Genomic DNA, 17,155 nt, shown 5'->3' with positions numbered 1-17,155 from the left:
AATAATAATCTGCACAGGGAACATCTGGTGTAGGCAGCATACCATGTGTCCTTGATACTTTCTTCTATTATCCATTGCTCTTGGTGTAGAAGAATATATTAACCGAATGACACAAGACTGTCTCTTGCTCTGCGTCTGCTTTAGAATCTTGACTTTCAGGCTTATGCTGTACAAATACATATTTATCCAGCTAGCTGCAAGCATCCTGTAGGGCAGGTGAGCTCATCCTTAATTCTCAATTAGTTATGGAGCTTTTGGGGACTCTGGGTGCTGGTTATCAATCCTCTAAATTGCCTCCTAGGTCACTGCAAGGCTGTGGATTATTGTTCTAGTGCACTGTGTGTCTTCTCTTTCCAGCAAATCTGTCTTCAGATGGGGATCAACATGAAAATTGAAAGGTGGATAAGGAACTGGTTAAAGGGGAGACTACAATGGGTCACACTGAAAGGTGAACTGTCAGGCTGCAGGGAGGTTACCAGTGGAGTTCCTCAGGGATCGGTTTGGGGACCAATCTTAATCAATCTTTTTATTACTGACCTTGGCACAAAAAGTGGGAATGTGCTAATAAAGTTTGCAGATGACACAAAGCTGGGAGGTATTGCCAATACAGAGAAGGACTGGGATATGATACAGGAAGATCTGGATGACCTTGTAAACTGGAGTAATAGTAATAGGATGAAATTTAATAGTGAAAAGTGCAAGGTCATGCATTTAGGGATAAACAACAAGAATTTTAGTTATAAGCTGGGGACGCATCACTTGGAAGTAACAGAAGAGGAGAAAGACCTCAGAGTATTGGTTGATCACAGGATAACTATGAGCCGCCAATGTGATATGGCTGTGAAAAAAGCTAATGCGGTCTTGGGATGCATCAGGAGGTATTTCCAGTAGAGATAAGGAGGTGTTAGTACCATTATACAAGGCACTGGTGAGACCTCATCTGGAATATTGTGTGCAGTTCTGGTCTCCCATGTTTAAGAAGGATTAATTCAAACTGGAACAGGTACAGAGAAGGGCTACTAGGATGATCCGAGGAATGGAAAACCTGTTTTATGAAAGGAGACTCAAAGAGCTGGGCTTGTTTAGCCTAACCAAAAGAAGGCTGAGGGGAGATATGATTGCTCTCTATAAATATATCAGAGGGATAAATACCGGAGAGGGAGAGGAATTATTTAAGCTCAGTGCCAATGTGGACACAAGAACAAATGGATATAAACTGGCCACCAGGAAGTTGAGACTTGAAATTAGATGACTGTTTCTAACTATCAAAGGAGTGAAGTTCTGAAACAGCCTTCCAAGGGGCAAAAGACATATCTGGCTTCAAGACTAAGCCTGATAAGTTTATGGGGGGGGGATGGTACGATGGGATAGCCTAATTTTGGCAATTGGCAATGAATTGATCTTTGACTATTAGTGGTAAATAGGCCCAATGGCCTGTGATGGGATGTTAGATGTGGTGGGATCTGAGTTACAGCAGAGAATTCTTTCCTGGGTGTTTGGCTGGTGAGTCTTGCCCACATGCTCAGGGTTTAGCTGATCGCCATATTTGGGGTCAGGAAGGAATTTTCCTCCAGGGCAGATTGGCAGAGACCCTGGGGGGTTTTGCCTTCCTCTGCAGCGTGGGGCACGGGTCACTTGCTGGAGGATTATCTGCATCTTGAAGTCTTCAAACCACAATTTGAGGACTTCCATAGCTCAGACATAGGTTAGGGGTTTGTTACAAGAGTGGGTGGGTGAGATTCTGTGGCCTGCGTTGTGCAGGAGGTCAGACTAGACAATCATAATGGTCCCTTCTGACCTTAAAGTCTATGATTCTATGAACTGGGGATTCTTCTCTCTGGGACCAGGAACAGAAGAAGGCAGGGGAGATGAATAAAAGGCTCATTTGCAATGTAAATAACATCTTAAAGGCCAAGTAACAAATAAAAGCAAGGTTGGTCTCATGTAATGTAACTTTCATACAGTGTTTTAGAAGGCGAGGTACCAATGAGTGTTTTGCTGGTTCTTCTCTTACCTTTCATCACTCCTTCTCCCTCCTGGCTGGAGTGCCCCAGAGCTCTGTCCTTAGTCACCTCCTCTTCTCCCTGCCTTCTCATCCACTCCCATAATTTCAGATGTCCCCTGGTGATTCCCAATGCTACAGTTCATCCCCTGGCTTCTTTCCTGCCATCCACTTCTGCATCTCTTTTCACCTCAGCCCCCTGCAGAACAGGCTGCTAACTCACTCACCTTTGCCTCAGACTTAACATAGGTTAAATCCAGCTTCTCTTTACCCTAGACCTTCTCCTTTCCCCTCATTCTGTCATCCTTGGCCCCACCCTTTCAAGTTTGCAAACTCACTACCTGATATCACCTTTCCTTCTTCTCTTTCCTTCTCTTACATCCAGGCTCTTGCAGGGTCATTTCTTCTACATTTTCCAGATTCATCCCTTTCTCTCCATCCCTGTTGCCAAAACCTTAAGCCATACTATGCTGATTTTCAGTACTGATGATTGCAACCTCCACTTCTTCTCCCCCGCCCGCCCCGCACTTTCAAATCACAGCTACAATGTCTCCTTCCTTTCCAGAGAGTCAAGTCTGTCTCACTCATTGTTGACTCTCTGCACCCATTTCCCATTTTATTCCACATTAAATTCAAGGTTCTCTTCACTTCCAAAGCACTTCATAATTACGGTGCCACCTACATTTAACCATCTCCCTACACACTGTAATGCTGACAGACCAGGTGCCAGCTCATGCAAAGGCCTTACTGAACACTTAAAAATGTATAGCTGGAAACTAGTCTGGCTTACCTGTGAGTTGGCATCATCAAAATAGATGTTAGATAAGTTGATAAGAATGTGCTTAGACTTTATAAAACGCTTGAAGGATGCTGCATGTATTAATCCCACTTATAATCTTGGTAGCCCATGATATAAAGTTATATCGAGTGTTCGCACTGTAAACCTCTCTAATTGTGTAACTCAACAAACAGGAAAAGAAGCATTGACTGAGGTAAAGTGCTTGTCTGGCACCCAAGGCAAATGACATATTGTGTAGCATCAGAGGGCAGAGACTTTGTTGATTGTATTCCTAACTCCCTCCAGGCAGGAGAGATTTTCATGTGAATTCATCCCAGCAGTTTTGGGATAAAAATCCCTGACAAGGAGAAACAAACTCCCTTTTATGCTGTCTGGATTCTGAGGGGCAGGGGGTCCTCAACATACTCCTGGAGATCCCCATGCTTCTTGGCATGGGTTAGCACTGAAAAGACACTCAGTGCTTATATCTGTCACCTTTTGAAACCATAGACTAAAATCACTTGTGTGTATACATTGCCTGCTTTAACCTGTAAATAACTCATTTCTTTTTCCTACTTAATAAACCTTTAGTTAGTTAAAGGATTGGTTACCAGCGCTGGCTTTGGTGTGAGACCTACAGTACAAATTGATCTGGGATAAGTGACAGATCTCTTGGGACTCGGAGTAACCTGAATATTTTGTGATTTTTGGTGTAAGTGACCATTTATCACATAGACCAACTTGCCCTGGTGGCAAAATAGACTGGAATGTCTAACAGGACTGTCTGTGACTCCATTATAAGACTACTGTGGTACTTTGGAAGTTCACCTTTGTTACTGGGTTGGTGAAATCTAATTATAGAACATACCGCCTGTTTGGGGTGTCTGCTTTTTGACAGTCTGTCCTGAGGTCGGCAGTCTCAGTCATGAGCCACTCCATAACAGCTTCTTTCCTGGCCACTCCAGTTTGGCCCTAATGTAAATGATGTCACTTTGCACCAGAGTGGAATATAACACCTTGTCTATTTCATCAAGTGAATGTCAGCCAGATTCTACAGAAGATTGGTAATGGGCTGTGTAGCCTTTCACATCTAGGTCACTAGTAGTAATTTGATCCAGTTCAACAGAGACTGAAAGGCTCTTCAATGACCCGTATGAAGTAAATTGACATGTGGACTGGTCACAATAGACTGGTAATAAAAGCAAAAAAAATTGTCTGCCAGACTCAGCAAAGCCCAAGGACTGAATAGAAATGAAGCTTGACTTACACAGGAGAGGCAGGTCAGGGCAGAGTCAAAGCAACATGGGGAAGCTCATATGCTGTACCTGCCTGTGGATAAAACTGAGGGCTCCGTTGTTCATGTCTTCCAGTTCGCACTCTACTAGCAATGTAATGCATTTAAATGAAACTGTAATAGTGCATTTAATGATACTAGTTAAATACATAACCCATTGGGTCTAAATGCAACATATGCTAAAATGCCAACAGGAATCTTATGTCATAAGCCAGTTTATTGATCATCATGAGGATAAAAACTGCAGCTGGTTGCAATACAAATTTGCCCAGTGCTCTTTGTCTGGGCTCATCTAAAGTGACAGGTTTCTTCCTGTCTTTCTGCTAATCCTCTTTTCTGGATTTCCCATGAGCTGCACACCACACAAACTGCAGCCAGGTCCTAATGGTCTTGGGTGTCAGCACATGAGGAAGGGAGCAAACAAGAAACATACACAGATGACATCTATCCTGCCAATGCTAAGACAAGGGAGAAAGACCGACTCCTGTGTCAGCCTCAGCAGTATAAATCTGGACCAACTTCACTGAGGTCACTCCAGATTCACAGAGGTGTAAATGAGAGCTGAATTTGACCCAAAATGTTGAGACATGAGCCTTAGTCCCTACAGAGGAACTTCATCCAGCATTTGTTTCTCCACCCAAGTCTTCTAAGCCTCCATTCCAATGTTTTTTTCAATATAAGAGGCCACGGTGATCCATGGCAGAACTTAACTTCAGTGGAGTTACACCAGGGGTTAATTTAGCCCACAGTATCTACCTTATTCCTGGGCCCAAGGCCAATATGTGCTGGGCATTAAGCCCAGTGCTTTTTATATTCTGTATCTAGGATGCTACGGAACGCTGCTCTCTCGCTCTCTCTCTCTCCCTGGCAACTCATCCCCTGAGCTTCAGAAAATACTATTCTGCTACTTTCAGGCTAGACAAAAGGCACTGTTACTGTAGCCAGAGGCTAGAAGAATTAAAGCAACAGCATCAATAGTGCCCGTTTAAGTAGAATCCAGCATTAAGTAGAATCCACGGAGCACTCCCCTCTTTTCCAAACTGCCACCTTTATTTTGCTCTTCTCTCAGACTGACAGGCTCTTTCATCTCCAGCATTGCCCCCTCCCCATTACTGACACCATCTGACTTGAGCAAATGAGAGAATAACCTTTTATTTTAGGCTAAAAATGTTTGGTTGAGTCTCCTGCTAAATGAAGCCATTGCAGCATTTTTGTATTCAGCAAGGCTGGCCAATTAATTATTTAAGCATCATTTAAAGCGATCTTTTGAGTTAGTTCCAGCATGGCTTGGCAAGAATGGTTCTACAAAGTTAGTAATTACAAAAGCCATCAAAATGAGAAGAGCATTTAAAAAAGTTAAATGGGTGATTTGCTCAATAGGCAGGGTGGATGAGAGCAGATGCAGATTAATGTGATATAACAGAAAGAAAATATAGTCCTAGCATTTTCCCCTCAGAGATTATACTGCTATTGGCCTGGGTTGGGGAATGAATTCGTCCTTCCTATTAGATTTCTTTTTGGTCTGGTGAAACTGAAATCTGATCTATTTGTCTTGGAAATGTTTGATAGCGTGTTTGTGAATGTAGTGCTCACAAAGAGCTCCTGATTGAGAGCTCTATAGACTCGAATCTTCTATTTAGCCCCCGCACCTTGACCACTAAACTGCCGATATTTCCTCAGACTTAATCTAAAGGGACCAACCGTAGAGGTCAAGGGCTATTTCATTCCCCACGCCAAGTCAATCCCGGGCCTCTCTGCTGAGAATGCTAACAAGTTTGTCAGTTACAGTGTGGATAATTGCCTATAGAGAATTGGATTGAGAGAAACAAATTCATTTCACCTAAGTCACTGGGTCACAGTCCTGCTTCCATCATCAACACTGCGTGAAGGGCAGTGCAATCTGAAGACTGACTATAACCCTCCCATTGAATGTACGTTTGTTGGGAAATTAATTACATGTCTTTGCACCCCTTCAGCCAGTCAGACTGTAGCCTAAGTCCATGCTGTTCTGTAAACCATCCTCATTCACTTTCACACTTCTGGTTGTTCTACTCAAAGTAGTGCCAGGGCTACCCCACCTGCAGACTAATGCGCTGTAGCTCACCAACATCGGTGTTGTAAGAAAGTAGCAATAGAAATAAATGGACATACAGAAATTTCAGTGTCATAATTCCTGATTTGTAGCAGTCCAGGCAAGCCTTGAATCAGGCCCAATATGCCTAGATAGTTTGCTGGGGATTCTGGGTTGCTTGATCTATAGCACAAAGTATGGCATCACATTGAAGAGTATCCCGCACCACTAGATAAAGACACGATTTATAGACATATAACTTAACAGTATTATTGATGAGTAACTCCACAGCAATTAGACCCAATTTCAATCTAAAATCAGGGTTAGGTTAAAATCATGTCCCTTGGGCCAAATTCATTTCTGATGTGAATGCAAAGAAGCCAATAAATTACACCAGGAATGAATTTGGCCTAATGCTTTGAAAACGAAAAGCCTGTAATAGCAGTTGTCCTACTTCTATAGGAATTCTTTATTGTACAGTATTCTTTTCTTATCACTCTATTTCTCACCTACTTTTCTTTTGCTGATACTTCTTATTTAACATTTCTACAGTGCAAGGGGCTAGGGGCCAACCAGACTGGAACTGCATCATTTCAGGCTCTATATAAACATAGGAAGTGATTTACTTCTTCCTCTCCTGCTTTTTATTCTCAGTTGTAATCCCCATAGCACCTCTGGGCATAATACTGTGCATCATTATTCAGCTCTCTATGGAGGCATGTTTAGTCTTACTTGTTTCGCTATAACTAAGACTTTAGAACAAATATTATGTAAAAAAATAATGGATAAAAGCTTTTCTTCTCTTCAGCCAGCTGTGCTAACCTAGATACTCTTTATCGACTTCACCCACAAATGTCCTGGGATACATGACTTGTGTGGGCTCTAGAAGGCCCTAGCAAGCTTGACCAGGTTGCTCAGGCAAAGCCCACTGCTAAGTCACTCCTTTCTTCTGCTTCCCCTTTATGTATGGCATCTGGGCTGCAGCGTTTAATAAGCTACATCTACTCTCTAGACACACCTTGGCAGTCTGTTCCCATAACTCTGCAGACCTGGCTGAGAAGGCATGACCTGTCTGGAGTTTAGCTCTACCTCTGGGTGATTCTGGCTAACATGCCTGGGGCCTTTCGAAGACCTACAGGGGTAGTATACCTCATCCAATCCCATCCCACCTCTCTCTTTTTACCCAACACACCCACTATTCATACAATGCTCCCCCTTTCTGATTTGCCACACTATCAACCTCCAACATTCAAGTCCATCCTAAAGATTCATTTGTGATGTTCACAAGAAGGGATCAAAATAACTACAGTTAAATTGCTGGCCTTGCAGCTTTGCCCCATCGTCTTTGGAAGCTCCTTGGGGAAAGCACGGTCTTCAGTCCATGCCTTGTGCAGTGCTGAGCTCACATTTAGCACCTCAGACTAACTCACACCGGAAACAACTCATGCCTCTGAACTGGAAGACGCAGAGAGAATATACAGTGGGAGCCCAAACTCACCCCTCAGATAACTCCACTGAAGTCAGCGAGATACACAAACTAGCAAACTGGAGACAAAGTGGCCCAGTATTCAAGCAAGGTGAAACTTAAAGTGAGCTACAGAATTTAACTTGCGATAGAAAACCAGAGCTTTAAATTATTCAGTGTAATACCATTAAATATGAATGTAAGGCAAGCAGATCTCATATGGCTGATTTTGTCTTATACTAAGCTGCATGGTATTTAAAGAACCAAACTAAGGAACTGCCATGGTCCTAGTGTCCTTCAGTTTAACCCTAAAACCCTGGGCAAAAACTCCAGCACTCTGAACAGCTCAGAAAAACTTCCTAATTGCTTTGAAGCATTATCTCCTGATTCTGGACCCAGTTTTGCAGTGTGATGAATGTGTGTGAACCCTTAGGCAGGGCTCCATGTAGGGACAGGAGTCCACCAGTGTGGATCCACAAAACAAGGCTACAAGGCTCCAGGAGGGTGCAGGGACAACCTCTGACCATCACATTGTTTTCTCTAACAAGCCATCGCTTTTCCATTTCTGTACAATGTGTTAGGCACAGAGTTTGGATAGGTACATGTGCTTTCTTTAGGAACTGAACATTGCTCTGTTTCACCTTAATCTGCTTGTGGGATTACTATGGAAGTATTTTTTTTTTAAACCTAAATTTGCTCAGAGGGTCTAAGGCCCTAATTCTGTTTCCACTGAAGTCCACGAGAATTTTGCCTTGGACTTCAATGGAAACAGGATTGGGCCGTTATCTTGCGTCTCTCTCTTCAGGACACTTTGAACATAACTTTAAAGATACTGTTGCTCATTTTGAAAAGAAATAGCAATTCCCATTTATACTGGAGACAGCCTTTAACTGGAACCATTGATCGAAGGCTCCAGGAGCTTGGGATACAAACATTTATTGAGGGCATTTTGTCCCGAAAGACCCACAAGTACTTCACAGCACTAATGAAGACAAACAGCACTAGTGAAATGCTTCAGGCTGGGGAGTGATGGGCCAATGAGCATGCAGTATCCTACAGAGAGGAAGGACATTTCAGCTGTGAAACGTGAGCCAAATCTCTACTCTGACAGAAAATGGCTGGACAGAGGCCCTCACTGGGCAGATATAGCCTTGTTTGTTAAGGGATCGTATTAGGAAGGCTCACATTCTTGTTCATCTGTCTTGAAGCACAAAGGATATGAACCTGCTGGGATTTGAACCTTTAGTTCCAAGAAAGATAGAGCAATAAGGCTAAGGAAAAGAGCAGTGATTTGTTATAGAAATGGTTATTTACTGCTATGTCCATTGCATGTGATCATTCAGAACCATTCTTAGAATACCTGTCACTCCCTCTTATCTCCATAGCTGTGAATGGTCTCAATGGAAAGTACCATTGTAAGGATACTTTGCAGTAGATCCAGCCTGAAAAATAGCAAGCTGCCACTTTGATCATTAAGTGTCAATTATTCTTTTAAATGCATTGAATTTTTTATTTACTTTTATATGTGATTAAACAAGAACAGGTCTTGAATACAGTGGAAATGAAAATGTTAAGATGGATGTTTGGAGTTACACAGATGGATCATGTTTAGAACAAATGAATTAGGGGAAGTGCAAAGGTGGTACTAATTATGGAAAAGCTGAGGGAATACAGGCTTAGATGGTTTGGACATCTAAAAGAAGATCAGAAGAATATATAGGAAACTGGGTGTTAAACTTAGAAGTGGAGGGTCTGAAAAGGGTTGGAAGACCCAAAAGCAGAAAGATGGATACCATACAAAAGGATTGTATTTGCTGCAGAATTTCTGAGCAACTGCTTCAAGACAAATTGGAATAGAAGACATGAGGCACTGACCCCATATAGATGGGAATAGGACCAATGCTAGAGGAAGACTACATTTATATGTGATTAGATTTAGTCACTCAGATTTTGACACTGGAATTTTCCTTTTATATGTGTGTTGCTGAAATCGTGAATTCTTTCTTCTAGGGGAAAATATTGGCCCCAATTCTGTATGATTCTATTCCTGCATTTGGGATAGGAACAGGGTGGTGGGGGCCATGGAAGTGCCTTTTAGATACCTCTGCATTCATATTTTGGGGCAACCAGGAGCCTACCCAGCCCCTGCTGTCAGTTAGAGCAGCCTCTGGACTGCTCTAAATTACACTCTGCTTTTCATGAACCTGGTAAGCAGAGCATAACTGTGAGCTCTGGACATACCACCAACGTGCCCTCCATGTGGTGAGTGAGAACTGAGACACTGGATACATTTACTTTCTGCACATGTTGCAAGGCCTACCTTGGCTCCCAGGTACTTGTGGAAATGGAAGTTGTTCTATCCATTGCTTGGAGCATTCAAGGGTGAAGAGGTTTAGCTATTTAGCAGCCTGTAATGGCATAATAAGTTTATTATTTGTTGTTTCAAATGGCGATACAAGACTGTGACTTTGACTTGTGGGGAGAGTGTTGTAGGAGACACCTTTTAACAGAACGTCATCTTTTATAAGTACCAATACATTAAGTTATACCAGCATCAAGCTCTTATCTAGCACTTTTCATCAGTGTAACTCAAAGCACTTTACAAAGGAGGTCAGGATCATTGTCCCCATTTTACAGAAGGGGAAACTGAGGCCCGGGGACTGAACGTGACTTTATCCAAGGTCACCCTGCAGACCAGTGGCAGAGCTGGAAATAGAACCCAGGGATTCTGAGTCCTAATCCAGTGCTCTATCGACTAGGAAAAACTGCTCTGAAGAGAAATCAGAGTATAGCTCCTAACCCTCTGCATCAAAGTCCTATGTGATCTTGGGCCTGTGTAGATCTCATTATTCAGTCTCTATGCGCCTCCCAGTTCTCTCCTCACTGCTCTTACCTGTCTAGTCATTTAAACCTCACTCAACAGCATAGTGTCGCCTCCTCCCTATGTTAAATTTGAACCATCATTCATTCTTTTCTATGTGCTAGAGAATTGGCTTTTTTGTCCATAAGGCACCCTTTGTCCCCACTTCCCGCAAGGCCTGATTCTCTTAGGGCAAATTAGGACTAGCTCCACCCAACTCAGGGTCTGTTTTCACTGAAGCTGGAAGGTGATCAAGCTAGTGTGCTCAAAATAGAAGTGCAAGCACAGCAATGCAAGTGACAGAAGAAGTTAGTGGCCCCAAGTGCAAGCCCATTCCAGACTCTAGACACATACTTGGGTGGCTAACCCTGCCGGCACTCATGCCATCACAGCTACACTTCTATTTTTAGGGCACAAGCCATTAAATCCCTTCTTAAAACCTCTTATTCCAGGAATCCATCCCCTACGTCATTCTCCTCTCCAGTAATTCACCACCACCAATCCTTTCCTGAACTGTTGTCCCTTGTCCTGTGTTCGTTTGGCTTCTTCATATTAGCATGTCTCCAGTGGTGGTAAATCACCTTGCTCTGGGTTTGTGAAGTGCTGGGTAAATTTATACCACTCGATGTTGTTGTTAATAATCAGCTTATATGCAGTAAAATGTCTTATTATGTTTTATTGAAAACGATTAAAACTACTACAGACTGTAGGATGAAACATCTTTTAAAAAAGTAAGTGTATCATGGTACAGGTATAAAATGGAAGATCAGTTATCTCTGACAATGGACGTTCTACCTCGGATCTATAACTCTGCATGTCAAGCCACACAGTGTGGTTTCCTTTGCACAGGACACAGGAAAATAAGAATCTGTTTTCAGGACAGCCTGGCACGGTATGACAATATGTAGCAGATGAAAATAATGTTAGGAACATGTGTCATTCTACACATCAGAACTCGTTCTCCCAGCACACACACAGTTGCTGCTGGAGAACAACAGCCTCAGTTGCTCTCACTCATCTGATTCCATCTTGGCAGTATTAGGGCCTGATCCTGAAAACCCACAGGTCCCTTTCATTTGAATGGCCACTGAGGGTGTTCAGCACTGCTCAGAATCCGGAATTTAATCCCATAAAGAAAGAACTCCTACTGAAACAACGCAAAGGCAACAAAGATATGAGCTGACCCAGCTTGTTTTGTCACTGAAATACACAGATAGGATTCGGAGACAACAGGAGCAGAGCAGATCTGCTGAGTGAGAGGATGCTGTGCTATTACACAGTTATTTTTCAGAGAAGACCCACACTTCAAGGTCTAAGCAGGAGCCTTTTGCAGATTTATTCAAGAGAAAGTGGATGGAATGAAAGTGGGAGTTAGCCTGCCCCAAGCCAAAACACCAACAAACCACTGCGCCCCCCTAGCTAATTAGGCTAGGCTGTTCACAAAGGGGAAATTAACCCTTTTGGACCTGCATGGGTAATCAAGGTCACACACTGAAGCATAAAGTGTGTTTACTCTCCTTATTTTAGCTAGCATAGATGCAAATGTTGTTAATGATCATAACATTTTCCAGCCCTTTCTAATAGGCAAGCTGCAGTGGGCGTCTCAATGTCCTGGTGCAGCAGCAGCAGGAGTGTTATATGCACAGCCCTGGTACTCAGCAGTAAGCAGGACCTTAATTCTGCTGCAGGATTCTTGGGTCCTCAGGCACTCTGGTATAATGCATACTCTGTGCAAAGCTTAAACCAGGTTGCCTGAGTTCACAAGTCTCAGGTGGGCCGGTCACTGGCTAGGGATGGTGATGTGGCTAAATCTGAAATGAATGGGGTGCAGCACTGGTCATCCCCTCCCTAGTCTGTTCCTCCTCAGAGCAGGCAAGAGCATGACCAATGTAAACCTAGTCAAGCCCTAATCCTCTGTTCTGAAACATTCCATCAGCCAGGACAGAGCAGACACTTTCAGCAGACACAGTGTAAAGTAGCATCTCCTTGTCATGACTCCAAATTTACCCTTTTTTGGCAGTGAGGGTCCATGTGTTCCTCGTATTCTGGACAAGAGTAAAAAGGGATGAAAAGATTTTTGCCATGCTCTTTGTAATTTTTGACCCCTCAGTCAAGCCCCCTCTAACTCTCCTCCTTTCAGGCCTAGGGAACCGTTCTTGAGTAGGCAAACTTTAAATAAACCCAATCTTGGTAATAAACATTTTATTTCTTTTAAATGAATGGCTTCATTTGTCATTTGGTGAGCATGGCTTACTGACTGTTTAGCTTTTACCATTCTGGTAGCTCTCTCAGCTCCAATGGTTCCTGTTGGTCTCCTGTCATTTAAAATTCAATTGGGATTTTCACTATGTTGATAATTGCACAGAGGTCTAATAAAGATCATGCATATTGTTTCTAACTTTATTCCATGGAGCACTGTGAGGGCAGGGGGAATGTGCTTCATGGGGAGAAAAAAAAAAAAGAGGTCAAACGATTGATTTTAAATAGTTTTCTTCAAAAATTTGAAAAGGAGCAGTATGAGGGCGTGATTTGGTCTCATTTAAATGCATATGAATGATCACATTCACAGTTTTCAAGTCTGACTGATGGCAGAGGGAGAAACGAGAGGGCACCTAGAAGGAGAAAAACATTGCAAGCCTGCCCACACCTTGTGACCATGCCACCACCTAAGGTACATGTACACGTATGGCAGCATGTAGGGTACAGACACTGCACGCCCAGCTATAAATAGCAGAGTAGACGGTGAGGCACTGTTTTAGGTGAGTAGAGTGCCCTACACACCTGAACTCTGTGTACCCTGCACAGCTCTCTGCGCACTCGCGCAGCGCCTCCCGTGTCCGCAGTGCTATTTCTCGCAGTGCAGCATTCCACTGCCTCCCCACTGCCAAAGCCCTCTAATGCAACTACACAAGACAGAACGGGTCACAGGCTACTGATTAACATTTACAAACAGCAATAGGACTCACATAGCTTATTCCCATTCATTGCACAATTAGGCTGTTGGGTGCTCTGTATTGAAAAGAATCAAACTCACTGTGTAACTGCACATGATTATTTTTTGTGGTTTTGCCCTCCGTCCCATTAGCCACTCTATTGCAATAAAACCCCACTGAAGTCTTTTTCCATCACAGAGCAGGTAGCCTAGGTCTAAACACAGAGTTAAACAGCATGCAGATTGCTTTCTCTCCGTTTCCAGAATAAAGCATTTAGCTATCAGTTTTAAAGTCAGTCTGTCAGGCACATTTGTTTCGAGTCAAATAAAGAATTCCTCCTCCTCTTCATTTCCATTCCCATAGTTTGCTCTTGATATTCGCAAGTGAAAGTCTGAAGCTGTCTGTCCTGCGCCTTCATTTCTTTTGACAGCAAATGACGGCAGATGGGTTCTAGCCTCAGAAGGCAAGTTGATTCTGGAGCCAGCAGCAGCTAATGAATAATTTGGTGCTTGTGGTTGAGGAAGGCTGTCCTGCAAGTCCCTTGAAAACCTGTTAAGGGGAGATGGAGTGCATTCAGAATTTACTACCGTGAATCCTGTGTCAACATTGGTCTCTGCTTCTTGCCTTCGAAACCGGATTTCTTGGCTGGAGGTGTTCAGCGTAGTGCCTGCACTTACATTGAAAGAGGTGGTATCAGACTGTGAAGTAGCTGCTGGACTGCTGGCCTGGGATGCAGAGCAGGCGTTACTCTGTGGGGTGCTGCTAACACTCCCAGAAATAATTCCGTGTTCTGATTTGATTTTACACTTCATCATTCTGACCTTCCGGCTTTTCTGCTCTGAATTAACCCACTTTGTGGGAAAAGGGGCTAGAGTGGAATTCTGTAGGATCTTTTCTTCACCTGCATTATTGTGCTGATTGGAAAGTCCATCATTTTTTTCAGTGTGTTTTGAGTTGCCTTGCACCTGTTAAAGAAAGATTGATGAGAACACTATTAAACCATTGCTTGAACAGCAATGAAGTGACTACTGTGTCCTCAACTGCAGCTATCATGCTGAAATCATCTACAACTTAATGATTAAGGGTCCCATTAGTATCTTCTGCAGTTACACAACTCGGATGTGGAAACCCATGCTAAAGAATTTATGAATACATTCATTTCAATGCATAAATTTTTCATTTTACTTTGAAACTAATCACAGTTCACAAATTTCACTCTTTTGATAAAGAAAAACAAAACAAAAACAAAGATTCAGTGGTACCATTAGAGTCATCATTTCTAATCTTATTTTAAGTCACACATGCACTGAATTTTATGGTCTCATACAAATGAGAAATTAGTTTGTTGATTTAGTTCTAAGAGATTCCAAAAATCCAGTCTGATTTGTGTTAAAATAACTAACATTTTTCATATGAGTTTTAAGATTAAAATCTGTTGGAAAAAGTAATACTTCAGAACACAAAGTGTCTAGTGAGTTCTTGGAGTGCGTTGGGAACAACTTCTAGTTTCAGAAGGCAGAAGTAGTAACCATGGGGGTGGCCACGTTAGGCTTGGTTCTGACTAACAGGGAGAAATTGGTTGTGAATCTGAAGGTTGAAGGCAACTTGGAGGAAAGTGACCATGAAATGATAGATTTCATGATTCTAAGGAAAGGAAGGAGTGAGAGCAGCGGAATAAGGACAATGGACTTAAAAAAAACCAGACTTTAACAATCTTAGACAATTGACAGGTAGGGAGGGGAAGAACAGAAGGGAAAAATTGTTCAGGAGATGTGGCAGTTTCTCAAAGAGACAATATTAAAGGCACAACAGCAAACTATCCTGACACAAAGGAAAAATAGCAAGAATAGGAAGAGGCCAATTTGGCTCCATGAGGAGCTCATTAATGACCTGAGAATCAAAAGGGAATCCTACAAAAAGTGAAAACATGGACAAATTGCTAAGGATGAGTTCAAAAGACTAGCACAAGCATGTAGGGACAAAAACCAGAAAGCTAAGGCACAAAAACAGTTACACCTAGCAAGGGACATGAAAGGAAATAAGAAGGGTTCTATAAATACATTAGGAATCAGAGAAAGAAGAAAGGAAGGCTAGGTCAACTACTTAGCGGGGAAGGGGAGCTACTAATGGATGACATCATGAAGGCAGAGGTGTTTGATGCCTTTTTTGCTTCAGTCTTCTCTAAAAACGTAACTTGCAACCAGATGCTTAACACAATTAATATTAATAAGGGGGAAGGAACACAAGCCAGAACATGGGAAGAACAAGCTAAAGAATATTTAGATAGGTTAGATGTATTCTAGTCGACAGGCCCTAATTAAATTCATTCTATGCTACTTAAGGAATTAGCTGAAGAAATCTTGGAATCAATAGCGATTACCTTCAAGAGCTCATGGATGATGGGCGAGGTCCCAGAGGACTGGAGAAGGACAAACATAGTACCTATCTTTAAAAGAGGAAACAAAGAGAACCTAGAGAATTATAAACCATTCAGCCTACCGTCGATACATGGAAAGATGCTGGAACAAATTTTTAAACAATCAATTTGTAAGCACCAACAGAATAATAGAGTGATAAGTAATAGCCAACATGGATTTTTCAAGAACAAATCATGCCAAACCAACCTAATTTCCTTCTTTGACAGGGTTACTGGATTATTGGATCAAGGAAAAGCTGTAGATGTGATATAATAAGGCTTTTGACATAATCCCACATGATATTCTCATAAGCAAACTAAGGAAATGTGATCTAGATTAAATTACTATAAGGTTGGTGCACAACTAGTTAAAAAACCATACTCTGAGTAGTTATCAGTGGTTTGCAATAATATGAGAATACAACTGTGTGATAACAAATCCAGACTAACTTTTTTGTGAAGACCTCCATATGCCCCCAAGATGATGCCCTTAAATCCTGAAATCCCTTAACGACCAAAGCTCTCAAAACCTTGGGACCATCACCAAAAGACAAATGGCAGAGGCTGTGGATAAACAGCCAGGTCAAGAATCAAGATCTTATTATGGATCCTACAGATCGGCTACCTGGCTTTGCCAGGCTATGTAAGATAAGGATCACAGTGAAATGCCTCAGAACCTCACAACGCAATTTCCTACTACACAAATGGACAGCATGATATGCAAATGTGAAGAAGATGCCCAAACCATGGACTGCAAGACAGTAAATAATATAATCTCTCTGTAAATCCATGATGTGCCCACAGTTCTGGTCCCCCCATCTCAAAAAGGACATAGCGGAACTGGAAAAAGTTCAGAGAAGGGCAACAGAGATGATAAAGGAATGGCTTCCATAAGAGGAGAGACTAAAAAGATTAGGGGTGCTTGGCTTCAAAAAAAATTGACAAGTCAGGGGGGATAGGATACAGGTCTAAAAGTCATGAATGATGTGGAAAAAGTGAATAAAGAAGTGTTATTTACCTTTTCCCACAATACAAAAAAAAATTTACAGGCAGATTTAATACGAAGAAGAGGAAGTAACTTTTTCACACAACACACAATTAACCTGGGGAACCCATTGCCATTGGATGTTGTGCTGGCCATACCTATAACTGGGTTCAAAAAATAACTAGATAAGTTCATGGATGAAAGGACCATCAATAGCTTCTAGCCAAGATGGTCAGGGATGCAACCCCACTCTTGGGGCAGTCCTAAACCTTTGACTGCCAGAAGACAGGAGGAGAAAACAGGGGTAGATTTCTCCAATTGCCCTGTGCTGTACACTCCCCTTGAAGCTCT

General features: G+C 42.3%; 1 protein-coding gene across 5 annotated transcripts in view; it reads right to left on the bottom strand.

The window, feature by feature from the left end:
* Positions 1-11,131: 11,131 nt before the first annotated feature.
* FAM124B (family with sequence similarity 124 member B) overlaps positions 11,132-17,155 on the bottom strand; it is a 29,943-nt gene continuing 23,919 nt past the window's right edge. For 4 of the 5 annotated variants that reach the window (XM_074963924.1, XM_074963925.1, XM_074963926.1 and 1 more), the window contains one exon: positions 11,132-14,368. In XM_074963924.1, coding sequence (XP_074820025.1) covers positions 13,724-14,368 — 645 coding nt within the window. In that variant the 3' untranslated portion in view covers positions 11,132-13,723. The remainder of the gene's footprint in view (positions 14,369-17,155) is intronic. The other variant, XR_012640991.1, reaches the window with a different exon arrangement.

Source organism: Natator depressus, chromosome 9 (assembly GCF_965152275.1).
Source record: "Natator depressus isolate rNatDep1 chromosome 9, rNatDep2.hap1, whole genome shotgun sequence".
Taxonomy (NCBI): Eukaryota; Metazoa; Chordata; order Testudines; family Cheloniidae; genus Natator; species Natator depressus.
This window is presented reverse-complemented; position numbering and strand designations above follow the sequence as displayed.